We start from the raw sequence: 13989 nt of genomic DNA on the forward strand, positions 1-13989 counted from the left end.
CTTTTGATATGTTATAGAGCACATTTTTCTGTGCTAGAAACTGTTGAAACCATTTGTGTTGCAATTAGTTAAAGGTTGACCCCTTTTTTTCATAAATGACTGAACTATAGTTGACCCCTTTTTTTCATAAAATGACTGAACTATAGTGTGTATGTAATATACATAGTGACATTGTTCTATTCTATTCCATCACAGGTCAATGTAGTGCAAAAGCGAATAGTGAAATTTCCAGGTAATAAATATACCATAATCCTTCCTATGCTATAATTCATGTGTATCACAGACCCACAAGACATTCCAGAGTCATATTTTCGTGATGAAGAACTGGATTCAGATTACGAGACATTCATAACATCACTTGGAGAGTCATCAAGCCAGTTAAGCATACCTGGCATAGACAAAGTGTCACCTCAGTCAGCAGCATCAAAGAAACGGAAGAGAAAGCGAAACAGTGATAGCAAAAGTGAATCAGGAACTACAACATCACCAACTTCACCAGGAGCCAGTCAGGGAGCTACTACACCAGACAGACGTGGTAGTTTGACTGACACAACTACACCTAGTAAAGAAGATACAATGTCCCCACCTGCCCCAGTCATGGCATCCACACCTCGACGATCAAGATCATCAGAAAAAACTGTTAATGGCTCAATGAATAGGAAAAGACTGAGCGACTTATTCCAGCCACAAGACAAGCAGAATGCTTCAGTGACACCTAGCAAAAGTGCTGATGCTGTATTAACTGCACCTCAAAGAAGGTTTGTATTATAGTTGTAACTCCCTCTATTACTGTATGGTTTTAGTGTATTGTAATAACTTGATGTATTAAAGAACCACTATTTTAGACAATTTGGGTTTTAGCTATATTTAAATGATAATTGTACAGTTTGCTAATGGCAACACTTCATAGTGTTAAAATGTGCAGGAAATAGTGAAATTATGTGTAGTAGAGTATGTGTGTAATACACATATGAATGTACACATAATACTACTATGCTATATTGTTGTGTAGAAGTAACTCACTCACCCACCAAGAAGACACAGCTAAAGGAAACTCCAGTAATAAACCAATACCTATACCAGTAAGTGGATACAGAGTCAAAAAGTTTTGGTACTGTTTTTCTGCTTAGTCCACTAATAAAAAGGGAGTTCCTCAGGACAAGATAAAAGTTAACGGGTTTACATCATCAAACAGTCCTTTAGCTAAATCCCCACCCAGTGGCAACCCTTGGTAAGTGGTATCCTAAGGCTATCTTCTCTTATGATGCTAATTGTTGTTGTTGCAGGAATTTGATGGGGACGTCACCTCCAGCAGTGTCACTGAGAAAGTTAATGGAGGAAGAAAGTGTTATGAAGAAACAGCAGAAACAAGAGGCAAGGTCTAGAGAGGCTGCTGCTGCCAAGATAACTAGTGCAGCACAAGCAAGGTGTGTTAACAGCTGCTTTATTTGTATTTCTTCAAATCAGCTCTGTACATTAGCTGAGCTATGGCTGTCTGTCTACATGTGTCCGTCTGTTTGTGTGTAGTGTGTGGCTCATATCTTTGTCCTATTTGGTCACTACTCATTATTCATACAGAACACCGGCAGGATGGCAGAAGTTAACAAGTCAACATAGTGTTCAAGATGGTTCACCACCTCCTTCATTTGCTGCCATTGTGAGGGCTGAAGAGCAAGTGTACTCTGATAAGACAAAGTAATCATGAGCAACTAACTGTTTTTGTCCTATATATTTACCATGTCAAGTAGGTCCCTAAGGTGTACTTCATGACCTCATTAATAAGACCACCTCATTATAGTGACCATGTCAAGTAGGTCCCAAGGTGTAATTCACCTGTGCTTTGGTAAAATTAAGTGTCTTGCATAGCAGTTTTTGAACACCTTAACACATATAATTATGCTGTATGTCACAGTAAAGTTGATAATTAATATTGTTATTGATACTAATTAAATCACGGGAAGTTTATAAATACATCAAGCCGTTGCAGTCATGTTTCATTCCATAAATTTATTAATATTCCAGCAATGAAATGAATATGATATCACCAAAGAAATAATGGATACTGACTAAACCGTTCCATTTTGGACAAATCTTTATGCAACCGCTCGCTCGTCAATGGGAAAGCCGTAATATATCACTAACAACAAAAATGTCCTTTCTTTTATTATTGGCCATACAATAAGGCAATCTATGGTAGACACACTACAATAACATCTCACTTAGTGGCCACCTCTGTAATAAAGCCACCTCATTGTCGAGTCCGTTTTGTTCCCGTAGATGGTTGTGTTAACAAGCTTACATTGTAAATGTATTTCATTGTAATGGTATTACAGTCTATTCACTCTATACCCACAGGGTGTCATCTAAACCCATGCAGTTAATACAGATTGAGGAAGAAGCTATACAAGCACTAGAGAAGTTGTATGGTATAGCAGATAATGCTGATGAGAACATTACAGTGGAAAGACTCAATCAAGAATATGGGGTCCCTTTGTGGGTCACCGAACACAGAATAATTTGAATAAGTTATTTGCAACCGTTTTTATATAAATATATCAGTTTTTATCATATTATTTCATGTTATCCTATAATTGAGTACTTTGTAACATCCTATATTTTAACAGTTAGTGGCAACTAATATATTATGTTGTTGACATCATGGGAACTATAGCATGCAGTGTTAATAAGCAGATTAATTTTCACGGATAGTATTATTTTATCCTAACCATGGCACAGACTAGATGGTGTGAATATCAAACCTAAGGTGTTGACCTGTCCACTGATACACACATCACTACATATAGAGATATCCCAACTAAAATCATCATTTAGACAGAGATTACTTGGCTTGAAAGGTTGTAGCTGGACTAGCAAAGATGTACAGCAGTTTATTGTGTCCTGCATTGCTACTGCTACTGGTTGTGAATTCAGGATGCTGTGACAGACACATGGTTACGTATACTGGTCCAACTGGTACAAACGTCAATGGCACTTCTAATGGATATCGATATGGTGATATTGTGTTAGCTGGCTTGTTTCCCATACACCAGAATGAAAATGGAGAATGTGGACAAGTATTGGACCTTGGTATACAGCGACAAGAGGCTATGGTTTTTGCCATCAAGAGAATTAATGCTGATAGCACCATCCTGCCCAACTTTACACTGGGGTTTGACATCAGGGACACTTGTGTGAACCAGGAAATAGCTCTCCAGCACTCACTAGATTTCTTAAATGTTGCTGTCGGTGAGCTCACTGCTCAGAAGAAAGGAATTACTGGTGTCGTCGGAGCTGCTAGTAGTCAGGTGTCAATATATGTTGCTAACTTATTAAGATTGTTTGAGATACCTCAGATAAGTTATGCATCCACAGCTGGAGTATTAAGTGACAAGACTAGATACGAGTACTTCCTTCGTACGGTTCCCCCAGATTCACTGCAAGCACGTGCAATGGCTGATTTGGTTTACCATCACAACTGGACCTATGTCTCACTAATAAACACTGATGATGCTTACGGCAAAGATGGTATAGAAGCGTTTAAGGTTGAACTTGAGAAGCATAACAACGTCACTAACCAGACATTCTGTATAGCAGCTGAAGCTGAACTATCTTTAATAGCAACTGCTGAGGAATATGACAAAGCTATATACAAGCTGTTTGATCAACAATTCACTAGTAATGCAACCGTGGCTGTCATCTTTGGTCAGTTAGTAACTGCTGAAGGCATCTTGGAAGCATTCCAGAGAAACCGTGATGCAATCCCCAGCCTGAAGGACAAGTGTATTACATGGATTGCTAGTGATGCATGGGGTGACCAGATAGATCCCAAACACTACCCAGCTGCTCATGGAATGATAAGCATAATTCCAACAAAATACCCTTATCCAGAATTTGATGAATATTTTTTGTCTCTTAATCCCACGAACAATTACCAAAATCCTTGGTTTACTGAGTACTGGGAAAATGTATTTAACTGTTCAATGAACAACAACAGCAACTTGCCAGTTTGTGATGTGGAGCACCAGAAGCTTGGAGAAAACTACAAACAAAATAGCAAGGTCCCATTTACCATTGATGCCATCTATGCATTTGCTTATGCCCTACATAAACTTGTTAAAGAATGCAAAGGAACAAACTGTAAAAATGATATAGATTCTTCTGGAATAATTGCAGGAAAAGTGTTACTGAACGAACTGCATGAGACTCGCTTCACACCACTAAAAACAGATGCACCACAACTAGAGTTTGATCAAAACGGAGACATCCTTGGAGAGGGTTATGGAATTTACAATTTACAGCTACAACCAGGTCATAACAATTACACTTACATTAAAGTAGGTCACTGGAAAGTAATGACAGGGCTGCAGTTTCAAGATCACGTCTCAATTGAATGGAGTCACAACTATACTACACCAACATCTATATGCAGTGAACCTTGTGGAAAAGGCAAGCATCCTACCAGTATTGAAGACCAATCCAAGTGCTGTTGGCAATGTGAAGACTGCGGCAACAGAGAAGTTAGCAATGGCACAGTGTGCGTGAAATGTAAAGTTGGGTACATTCCTAACAAGGAGCGAAGCAGGTGTATGGAAATACCTCCAACTTATATAACCTGGAGTACTGGCTGGGCTATCTTTGCATGTATTCTCTGTATGTTGGGGATTATACTTACTGCCAGTATTGGTATATTGTTTATAACAAAATGGAACAATTCCACAGTCAAGGCATCCAGTAGAGAACTAAGCACCATATTATTGGGAGGACTACTACTTTGCTATATTACTCCATTCTTCTATATCGCTCGCCCTACACATATTACATGTGGTATTCAGCAGTTTTCACTTGGATTTTCTTTCTGCATTTGTTATGCTGCAATTCTGGTGAAGACAAATCGTTTATATCGCATTTTCCACCTTCAAAACAAGACAGCTGTGGCAATGATTAGTTGGAAAAGTCAGGTACTGTTTACTGCAGCTCTAGTCTTGATACAGTGCCTGATCAATGGTATATGGTTAGTGGTGGTACCACCAGCACCACAATACTCATATACTGAGAATAGTGTAGAACTAACTTGTGCTGAGGCTTCATCTTATCGGAGTTCAATCGTGGCACTAGGATACAACGGACTACTACTGGTTGTCGGTACAATATACGCAATACGTGCAAGAAATATACCAGCCGATTACAATGAAGTCAAGTACATCAATGGGTTGATGATAATCACGTGTATTATCTGGCTGATATACATCCCTACCAACTTTGCTACTGCCCAACAAGCAACTAACTATCAAACTGGGTCACATATATTAGCCATTGTTGTTAGTGCTACAACTATCTTGGGTGCCCTGTTTTTCCCTAAAGTGTATTTTATCTTTCGGAAGGAAGCTAAAGCTGCCACAGTGCCAGCTGCGTACACACAGCCACGTCTAAACAGTCTCGTCTCAATGAAATCATATGGTAAGCTCTGACACCTACACTGCACTTAAATTTTGTCAATGAACTTTTTTGGTTATTAAATAGTATTCTAAGCTTACAGTACACACACACTAGTATTATAATGCTGTTATTTTAACAGGAGTAAGTCCACGGATGAGTCCTCAAAGCATACACTCCGGAAATTTGAATACCACATCCCAAGGCAATCAACCGGGTAATTCAACCAACAACAGAAGAATGTCTTTAGCTTCATTAAAATCTTTCACCTTGATGCTACCGGCCGTGCCAGAAACAGAAGATTCAGAAACTACAAAGGCAGACAGCACAACTGGACTGAATTTGGAAATAATCTTTTCTTCACAGAGCTTGGATGTTGTGGTCAATATGGAGGATCCAGTAGAGCAGACAGCTAATGAGAATGGAGCTGAGGTATTGCCAGGTGAACAGAAAAGCAATGATGTCCAAATCGAGGATGACACTACCCAACAATTCCCGGAAGCTGCTGGGTCAAGCAAAATGGCCGCATCAATGCCAGTTATTGATGATCATGACAGCAAACCCAGGAAGTCATTTAACAACAGCACAAACAAGTCAAAGAGCTTGAATTTTCTGGATGCACTCCCTGGCACTAACGCAATCAACACATCCAAGAAGAAACACTGGAATAGCTGGAGTAGCTTCATGTCCATATTCAACAAAAGGTTGCCAATAATCACCCACAGTTCTCACAACTTGTCCTACAGCACTACTACCACTCTTGAGCCAAACAATGATACCACAAAACCACTCACTGATGATCAAAAATGACATCATATGCACTTAAAACTGTTCCCTATGGTCACTGAACATGTAGAAATAGCATTTAATGTATTATTAGTACATTAGATTGTAGAGTACAACATTAGATGGTTGTATTGCACTGTAAATAAATATATATTAGTGGTGTATTATCAGTACTGTTATTGTCTAGTAATATTCTGCATTCCATATTTCTCTGTTAGCAACTTGACTGTCTCATCACAAAGGCTAACAATGAAAGAACATTATTTGTTACATGCATAATGTACATAGCTATGTATATGGTTACATTTAAGTAGACATGTACTGTAACAATATACATGACTTCATTAAGTTATAGTTATATCCCGGTACGAGGGTGATATCATTGTTATTACACGAGTCCGAGGCGAAGCCGAGGACGAGTGTAATAACAATGATATCATCCGAGTATACGGAATATAACTGTTTTATATCCCAGTGCGTGGGAGTGCGCAGAAGTTTACGGATAGTAAATTAAGTTCCGGTTTGAGTTCCTGTCACTGTGCTCAAGATTTCGTCCGAATTGTGTGGAGATTTTACTTCGTAGCTACAAGAGAGACCTTACATACTGCCTACAAACTGTAGCGAAGGGCGGTGTTATGAAGCAGCGGTTCCAGGTACGATTCGCCTTCGTCAGAAATTGGTATGGTGATGTCGCGTGGTGTGCAAGAGAAAAATAAAGACCAACAAGTGGCTACCATAGTCCGAGATAGAACGATGAAGCTAGAGGAAGTTAGTTCTTACCATAGTGGCCGTTGGGAGTGATTGCTGGAGCGAAAATCGTCACGGACTATTCTTGACATTTGTTAAACTATCACGGTATTGGTAACTTGTAGTGTTATTGTGTAAAGGATTAACAGTTTTCTTGTAAGATTTAGCTAGTTTTAAGTGCTGTATTGGTGTGTTTTGTATCAATATTTCCTTATTTGGCTCTTTGTTCTTTGTTCCATTGGTAAACAATGCCATTCGCGGTTATTATGATGTCACGAAAGAGACTGGGTGGCTCCGCAACAGGGTGATAAGTTAGTTATCACTGAGTGATAACTAATATATCGTACAGTAGCAGCGCCGTTCTGTCTAGCTGTATGGTAGTTATAACCCAGCGCGGCGCTTTGATACTCCCACGCACTGGGATGTAATACCAATTTAACGTTTATTTCTATGAAGTGTTCAATTACTCTAATAGAGCATACATCTATGGACAAAATACTCTAATAGAACAGTCATTCGTCATTTGGATGATTGGCTCTCAGCTAGGATCAAGGAAAAGGGTGCCCTGATTATCTAGGAGTCCACATTTCACAGTGTCCTATTATTTAAGGGGTTCTCCATTTAAAAAGTACAGTGTGATTGGCTGCTTTGTCGTGTACCTCCCTAGTAAGTTGTAACCAACACTCTATCCATAATCTACAATATTGTGCTACCAACCTACCACATGTAATAATAACATGTGGTGCATGTACAACAACACAAGACTTACGATCCCACTCTGACGATCGAAAATTTTCCTGGTACAGTGAAGTCAATGATTGTTGATCCTCTTCTATCCTCTTGTTGATTACATGGACCACCATCAAGAATAACATCAACTTCAGACCATAACTCTTTAAACTCCTACAGGATGTATATATTGCAGTATCTTCAATACATTCAACTACACACAACATTGAGACTTTGTTTAGTGGTCTCCTCATTATAGTGACCATGTCAAGTAGGTCACAAACATAACTAAGCTGTACTTCATGATCTCATTAATAAGAACACCTCATTATAGCATAGATATTATATACTATGAACCTGGGATTGTGTACTGCTGGTTTAAGGAACAATCTGCATTGTACTCGTTAACACTTTTCCTTTGTAGTCTACCATGCAAGTGTTGTCCTAGGCAGCATAGTACTGGAGCATATCTGCTACCCTCTGCAGTTCCAATCGCTAGAGGACGGACCCTGATCGGCTAAATGTCAAAGCCAGTAAATCGACATGAGCTGAGTGACAACAGTGGTATCCACTTTGCATTGTTCAGAAGGTGTTTGGGGTTCTCATCTCTTGTTAAATGGCTAAAGATGCCACTTACTATGACGCTGTTGGCTGAGTGGATACAGACGGACGGTTTAAGATAGGCATGACAATTGCAGCCTGGTTTTCTGAGTTGTTACTCTATGAAATATGGTGGAAAATATCACAAAGTAAAATCACTTTCACGATGCTCATGCTGTATTTCAAGTGTTGTTCTGGTAATTCAGTCTATTGAGAAGTGTTCTACTGTATTCTTTTAATGCCTACTAAACAGTGAAGAGACTAAATCCATCGTATTACTAAAAACGTCAGGAGGTAGCCAGTTTCACAGAAAACATTTACAATAACTAACGGAAGAGCGTATAGTGAGGTACAACACAGAGTGGTATGTTGATAAGTATTAATGAAGTCGACATTAATAAGACCACCTCATTATAGTGACCATGTCAAGTAGGTCCCAAACATAGCTAAGGTGTACTTCATGACCTCATTAATAAGACCACCTCATTATAGTAACCATGTCAAGAAGGTCAATCACATTATTTGTTCCAAAACATACAGTATTAACAGCCTCCCTGGACTACCTAGTGATTACATAACTGAAACAGTTCATATTTTCATATTTATAAGAGCAGCACAATTACTAAGTACTCTAATAGAACACCCAACCATAACAATACTGTAACCTTTGGCATCCAGTTATACAGAGACTAGGGCATATACTACATAAACAAACATACCTCAATGCTAATAGCACTGGACTTGCCACTGATGTTAGCGCTAGTCAGAGCTATTGGTTCACCAAGTTGAGCCACCAGTTTAATACACAGTGCACTATCAGGGATCCTGATGCCAACCGACTGTACACCAGGGTTGAGGTCAGGATTGAGTTTTGTGCTTCTCTCAAGGATCAGTGTAAATGGACCTGGTAGCAGCTCCTTCAATATGTCCTCTCCAATGGAACAATTTGACCATCTGTGTAAACACAGCATAAGTAAAACTTTGTGCACATTTGTAAGGACAAAAGAATTAAGAATGTGGTCTCACAATAAAAGGTGGTCTTAGTTATAAGGTTGTAAAGTACACCTTAGTTACACACCTGGTTATCTGAGATATATCACTACAGCAAATAGCTAATGGTTTGCTCTGGTCTCTTCCCTTCAAGTTATATATCCGTTGAATTCCAGCTGTAACAGATACTTTAGCTGCAACACCATATATGGTATCAGTTGGCATGGCAATAACTCCACCCTTATCCAACACCTCACAGGCAGCAGGCAAACACTCAATGATACTCTCATCGCTCTACAGTAGGAAATATACAGCTGTGTGCATTTCTAACAAGTACACAGAAAAATTTGGAATTTTCAACTAAAGTAGGGAACATAGCACATCAATAAAAAGTACTGAAACAAGCTGGAGTAGTGCACGATATTAAATCACAGTAAAACATTAAGAAGTGTTATATCCCTACTGTGTATTTCTATTACGGTATCTTGAGCACAGTAGGGATATAACACTTCTTATTGTTTTAATGTGATTTAATATCGTGCACTACTCCAGCTTGTTTCAGTACTTTTTATTGATGTGCTTGGTCTCTACTTTAGTTGAAAATTCCAAATTTTTCTGTGTACTTGTTTGTTAACTTTTTTTGTAAATAATTATTGACTGGTGAACCCACGCATACTGCATCTGAAATGGTGCCGCGCCCCCAATTATCGTCTGAAAAGTGAAGTATCCATTACGCTTCGTTGTCAGGTATGTTCAAACCGTTACGCAGCATATCGAATCAAGAACTGTTTGAAAAACACCTCTGCAATCCACACATACTGAAAGAAAGAAATGGTGCCGCGTGCCCCAGTTATATCAATTATCGTCTGAAAAGTGAAGTAGCATTACACTTCGTTGTCGGCTATGTTCAACCCGTTACACAGCAGTACGAATCAAGAACTGTTTGAAAAGCACCTCTGCTATCAAAATAGCCACTATGACAAATACGGACGTTTTCCGTTACAAAGGGAAGCCATCACGTGCTATCGCCAAATCGACACTTTTCGCTGTCAGCAAAGATGAATGGGACACAAAGGAGGACACTGGTAAGTCCATGAAGAATGTATAGTACGTACTGCAGCATGCCAAAAGGCACCTGTCAGGCCGAAGTGACATTGAACAGTGAAAAAATCAAGCCTGTAGCCTTAGCCGTTATCGAGTTACGCTTGTCTGAAGGCATCAGTCAGTCAGTCACTAGAAAATTCTGTTAAATAAATTATTTTTAAAATTCCATAGCAACTTGTTGAAAGCGTTTCGGGTCGATCTGAAAGTTTGTTTGGGCTTAGTTTTACCTAACCAATACTGCCTCATCGTCGTCAGGGGAAATTGAGGCTGTTTTTTGGGTGATATTGTTTCGTGGGCCACGCCTACTCCTTTGTGGTCCCTACTATACAGTAACTATCATACTGTATGATTGAAAGCATACGGAAAGGTCTGTGGATATGAAAGAGAATCCAATGTCAAGTTTTCTATCACAAGTACACTCCAGCTAGGGACTTGTGAGAAAGCGTAAGTAGAGCAAGTCAGAAACTTGACGTTACAATATACTGCTGCAAATAAAACTTATTAGTAAAAAGAAAGGGATATCATCACTTTTATACCTAATGAAAGTATTGTGAGGCTGGTTTCAGGTCAATACTGTTTCATGCATACTGTATGATAGAAAATCTTACAGAAGAAATTTTACAAAGTAATGTATTCTATTATACTTCCATGTTAAGATTACATAAAATGCTAAGAAGTAAAGACCTGCTGAAAATGTGTACCTAATACAAAACTATCCCACTTTACAGCACTGCCAATAATCAGCTGTATTCATCTTGTCTTATCTACTGTTTGGAAGACAGCAACTACCACCAATGGCTGCAGGGTTAGTATGGAGTCCACTAAGGCATATGCAGCAAGGTCACATAAAAGACAAAGCGACTTGTTTACAATGCCAGTATCAACAGGCACACTGAATTAAAGTTCGCATTGAGTATGTGAAAACAATACTATAATAGACTAACTCCAAGCACTGATCTAAATGTGCAGATTACACCAGGTAATTGCTTTTCTCCAGATCATTTGACACATGCACACACTACACGCATACTTCATTGTCACACAACCTTCCAAAAATGAAGGAATAGACAACAGCACAGGTATATTGGTGGCCATGGCACATGCCAGGGGCCCATTGACACTCCAGCAGCAGTATATGCTATTGCAACAAAGCCCAGCACACTGCACCTGTAATAAGCTAAGCGCAAAATTAAGATGTTACTCCCCTGGAAGGTTTGCAAAAACTTCCATTGAAGTACCATGGCTAGTTTGGTGTGTATAATCAGGAGGTAGTACCCTTGGGCTTGATCCAAAACACACATACATACACACACTACTAGCTACTGGTAAATAGTCAGATACAAGCGCATTATCTGGTTTATGTATTGTATGTACTAAGCACTCACTTGTGTGTTCACTTTGATGACATTAGCCATATTTCACCATAAACTCGATCACTTGTGCAACATCATTGTTTACACACACACACACTCGCTTGGACACGTGTCGTCAGCGCTGCAATGTAGTAAATAGATATCGCTTCTAATTAGTACCCACCTAAGACCATACCGTTATGACCTTTTGGTGACTAAACGTCGAGCTAAACGTAAAACTTCTAACTAGCCGGAGCTAAGACCAACGATAACAGGTAAATAATGTACACATGTGAATTCACTGAAATTGAAGATTTTGGACTGCAACAGTTTTCCGCCAGCTCGGTCGATCTCCAGAACTTTGCTTTGCTAGCCTTTCCATTGTCGCCCGTCCATTGTACGGATGCTAGTGGTGTGGGTAGCTGCCCATGACTTTTGCAAAATTGGTCGCAATTCTCCAATCATTTTCTCCTTTACTGCTATGGTGTGTCTGACTGTACATGTGTGAAGTATTGTTTTGCTATTTTCTAGATATTCACCCCCAAGATGCCACTGTTTATCACAGTCACCTTGGTTCTCTGGCGTGTGTTCTGTTTGCTCCGCTTTCTACATGGGGTTGTCTTCTTCTGGAGAAAGAAGCCCCAAATACCAAACAAGCAATGGAATGATCCTTCTCATGCTAAGCTACTTATGTTGTCAGCTAAACAAGCTGCAGCAGAGATACGTAATGGGCACATCACTTCACAGGAGCTAGTAAAATGTTACATTGATCGAATGAAGGCTGTCAACCCGTACATCAATGCAGCCATCTGCTACCGGTTTGAGGAAGCTATGAACAAGGCCCAAGAAGTGGATAAGATTCTAGCTGGACAGAGTATACCAGAGGAATACTCAGAAGAGAAAAAGCCACTACTAGGTGTACCATGTACCATCAAGGAGTCCCAGTCTATGATAGGAATGCCTCATACAGGCGGCTTGTACAAGAGAAAAGGAGTAACAGCAAGTGTGGATTCTCCTGTCGTGCGTAGAATAAAAGATGCTGGTGGTATTCCCATTGCTAGTACTAACTGTAGTGAGTTGTGCATGTGGTACGAGTCAAGTAACAATGTATATGGAACAACTAATAATCCCTACAACATTGACTGTATGGTTGGTGGAAGCTCTGGTGGAGAAGGGTCAATAAATGGAGCTGCCTGTTCAATTTTTGGCATCGGCAGTGACATTGGTGGAAGTGTTCGTATGCCTTGTTTCTTCTGTGGTGTATTTGGTCACAAACATTCACCATATTTTACCCCTAATGGTGACGAATTCCCTCCCACGTGTGGCGAAGCTTGTGCCTACTTGGCAAGGAGTCCCATGTGCAGATATGCCATTGATCTGCCGTTTGTCCTGGACGTAATGGCTGGTAATGCCATAGAAAATTCATCATCTCTCACATCCAAAATTGCTGCAGTTGACATTACCAAGTTATCTTTCTTCAGCATAGCTAATGATGGTGGATCATGGTACTCCAGTCCAGTTGAACCACAACTGGTAGATGCTCAGTGTGGAGTAGTGGACCATTTGAGGAGTCACTATGGAGTTGACGTAAAGGAAACAAAACTACGCAAATTTCGGTACTCAGTAAACATGTGGCTAACAGGACTTGAAGAGAATGATAGTGGTCCTCCATTTTGCGCATACATGGCCAATCTTGAAGGATCGGCAAAACCTTTTTGGGAATTTGCCAAGTGGTTAGTGGGTATGTCACCTCACACAATTCCTTGTATTGGACTTGGTGCTATTGAGACACTGACATCTTACACAAAATCAAGAAAACAACTTGACAAGGTTAAGGGAATCACAGAACGGTTGAAAGCTGAGCTGGAAGACTTGCTGGGCCCGAACGGAATTCTAATATATCCGTCACATCCTACAGTAGCACCACCACACCACAGAGCTATTTATACTCCGTTTAACTTTGGTTATACTGCTGTGTTTAACATACTAGGATTTCCGGCAACTCAAATCCCCCTGGGGCTTGATTCAAAGGGGCTTCCCCTTGGTGCTCAGATAGTGTCAACTGTTGGAAATGATCACCTAACTATTGCTGTTGCCATGGAGTTAGAGAAGACGATGTCTAAGTGTGGGTGGGTGTGCCCCCCAAGATTTTCACTAGATTGACTTGTTGATAGTTTTATTGAATATTTATAACTAATAGCTTATTTATAAAATTGAATAAATACCTTATTTATTACTACATTGTACC

General features: G+C 39.7%; 4 protein-coding genes across 5 annotated transcripts in view; 3 read left to right on the plus strand and 1 right to left on the minus strand.

Annotated features, from left to right (window-relative positions):
* Positions 1 to 2654, plus strand: part of LOC136257461 (inhibitor of Bruton tyrosine kinase-like) — a gene marked incomplete in the record, with an annotated part of 27995 nt that extends 25341 nt beyond the window's left edge. For both annotated transcript variants that reach the window (XM_066050681.1, XM_066050682.1), the window contains 6 exon segments: positions 284 to 758; positions 1013 to 1082; positions 1131 to 1231; positions 1287 to 1427; positions 1579 to 1695; positions 2356 to 2654. In XM_066050681.1, coding sequence (XP_065906753.1) covers positions 284 to 758; positions 1013 to 1082; positions 1131 to 1231; positions 1287 to 1427; positions 1579 to 1695; positions 2356 to 2521 — 1070 coding nt within the window.
* A 222-nt stretch (positions 2655 to 2876) lies between these two features.
* LOC136259282 (metabotropic glutamate receptor 3-like) lies at positions 2877 to 5468 on the plus strand. The gene has a single exon (XM_066052772.1). The coding sequence runs from the start codon at positions 2877 to 2879 to the stop codon at positions 5466 to 5468; it is 2592 nt and encodes an 863-aa protein (XP_065908844.1).
* Positions 5469 to 6278: 810 nt separating this feature from the next.
* LOC136258738 (threonylcarbamoyl-AMP synthase-like) lies at positions 6279 to 11938 on the minus strand. The gene is made up of 5 exons (XM_066052091.1): positions 11775 to 11938; positions 9374 to 9579; positions 9015 to 9249; positions 7736 to 7869; positions 6279 to 6462 (listed from the first exon to the last, which is right to left on the minus strand). The coding sequence occupies exons 1-5, from the start codon at positions 11802 to 11804 to the stop codon at positions 6396 to 6398; spliced, it is 672 nt and encodes a 223-aa protein (XP_065908163.1). The 5' UTR covers positions 11805 to 11938; the 3' UTR covers positions 6279 to 6395.
* On the plus strand, positions 11912 to 13985 carry LOC136258737 (fatty-acid amide hydrolase 2-like). Its single transcript, XM_066052090.1, has 2 exons — positions 11912 to 12016; positions 12273 to 13985. Exon 2 carries the CDS (start codon positions 12288 to 12290, stop codon positions 13902 to 13904), a length of 1617 nt encoding a protein of 538 aa, XP_065908162.1. The 5' UTR covers positions 11912 to 12016; positions 12273 to 12287; the 3' UTR covers positions 13905 to 13985.
* The last annotated feature ends 4 nt before the right edge of the window (positions 13986 to 13989 follow it).

This window comes from Dysidea avara, chromosome 6 (assembly GCF_963678975.1).
Source record: "Dysidea avara chromosome 6, odDysAvar1.4, whole genome shotgun sequence".
Taxonomy (NCBI): Eukaryota; Metazoa; Porifera; class Demospongiae; order Dictyoceratida; family Dysideidae; genus Dysidea; species Dysidea avara.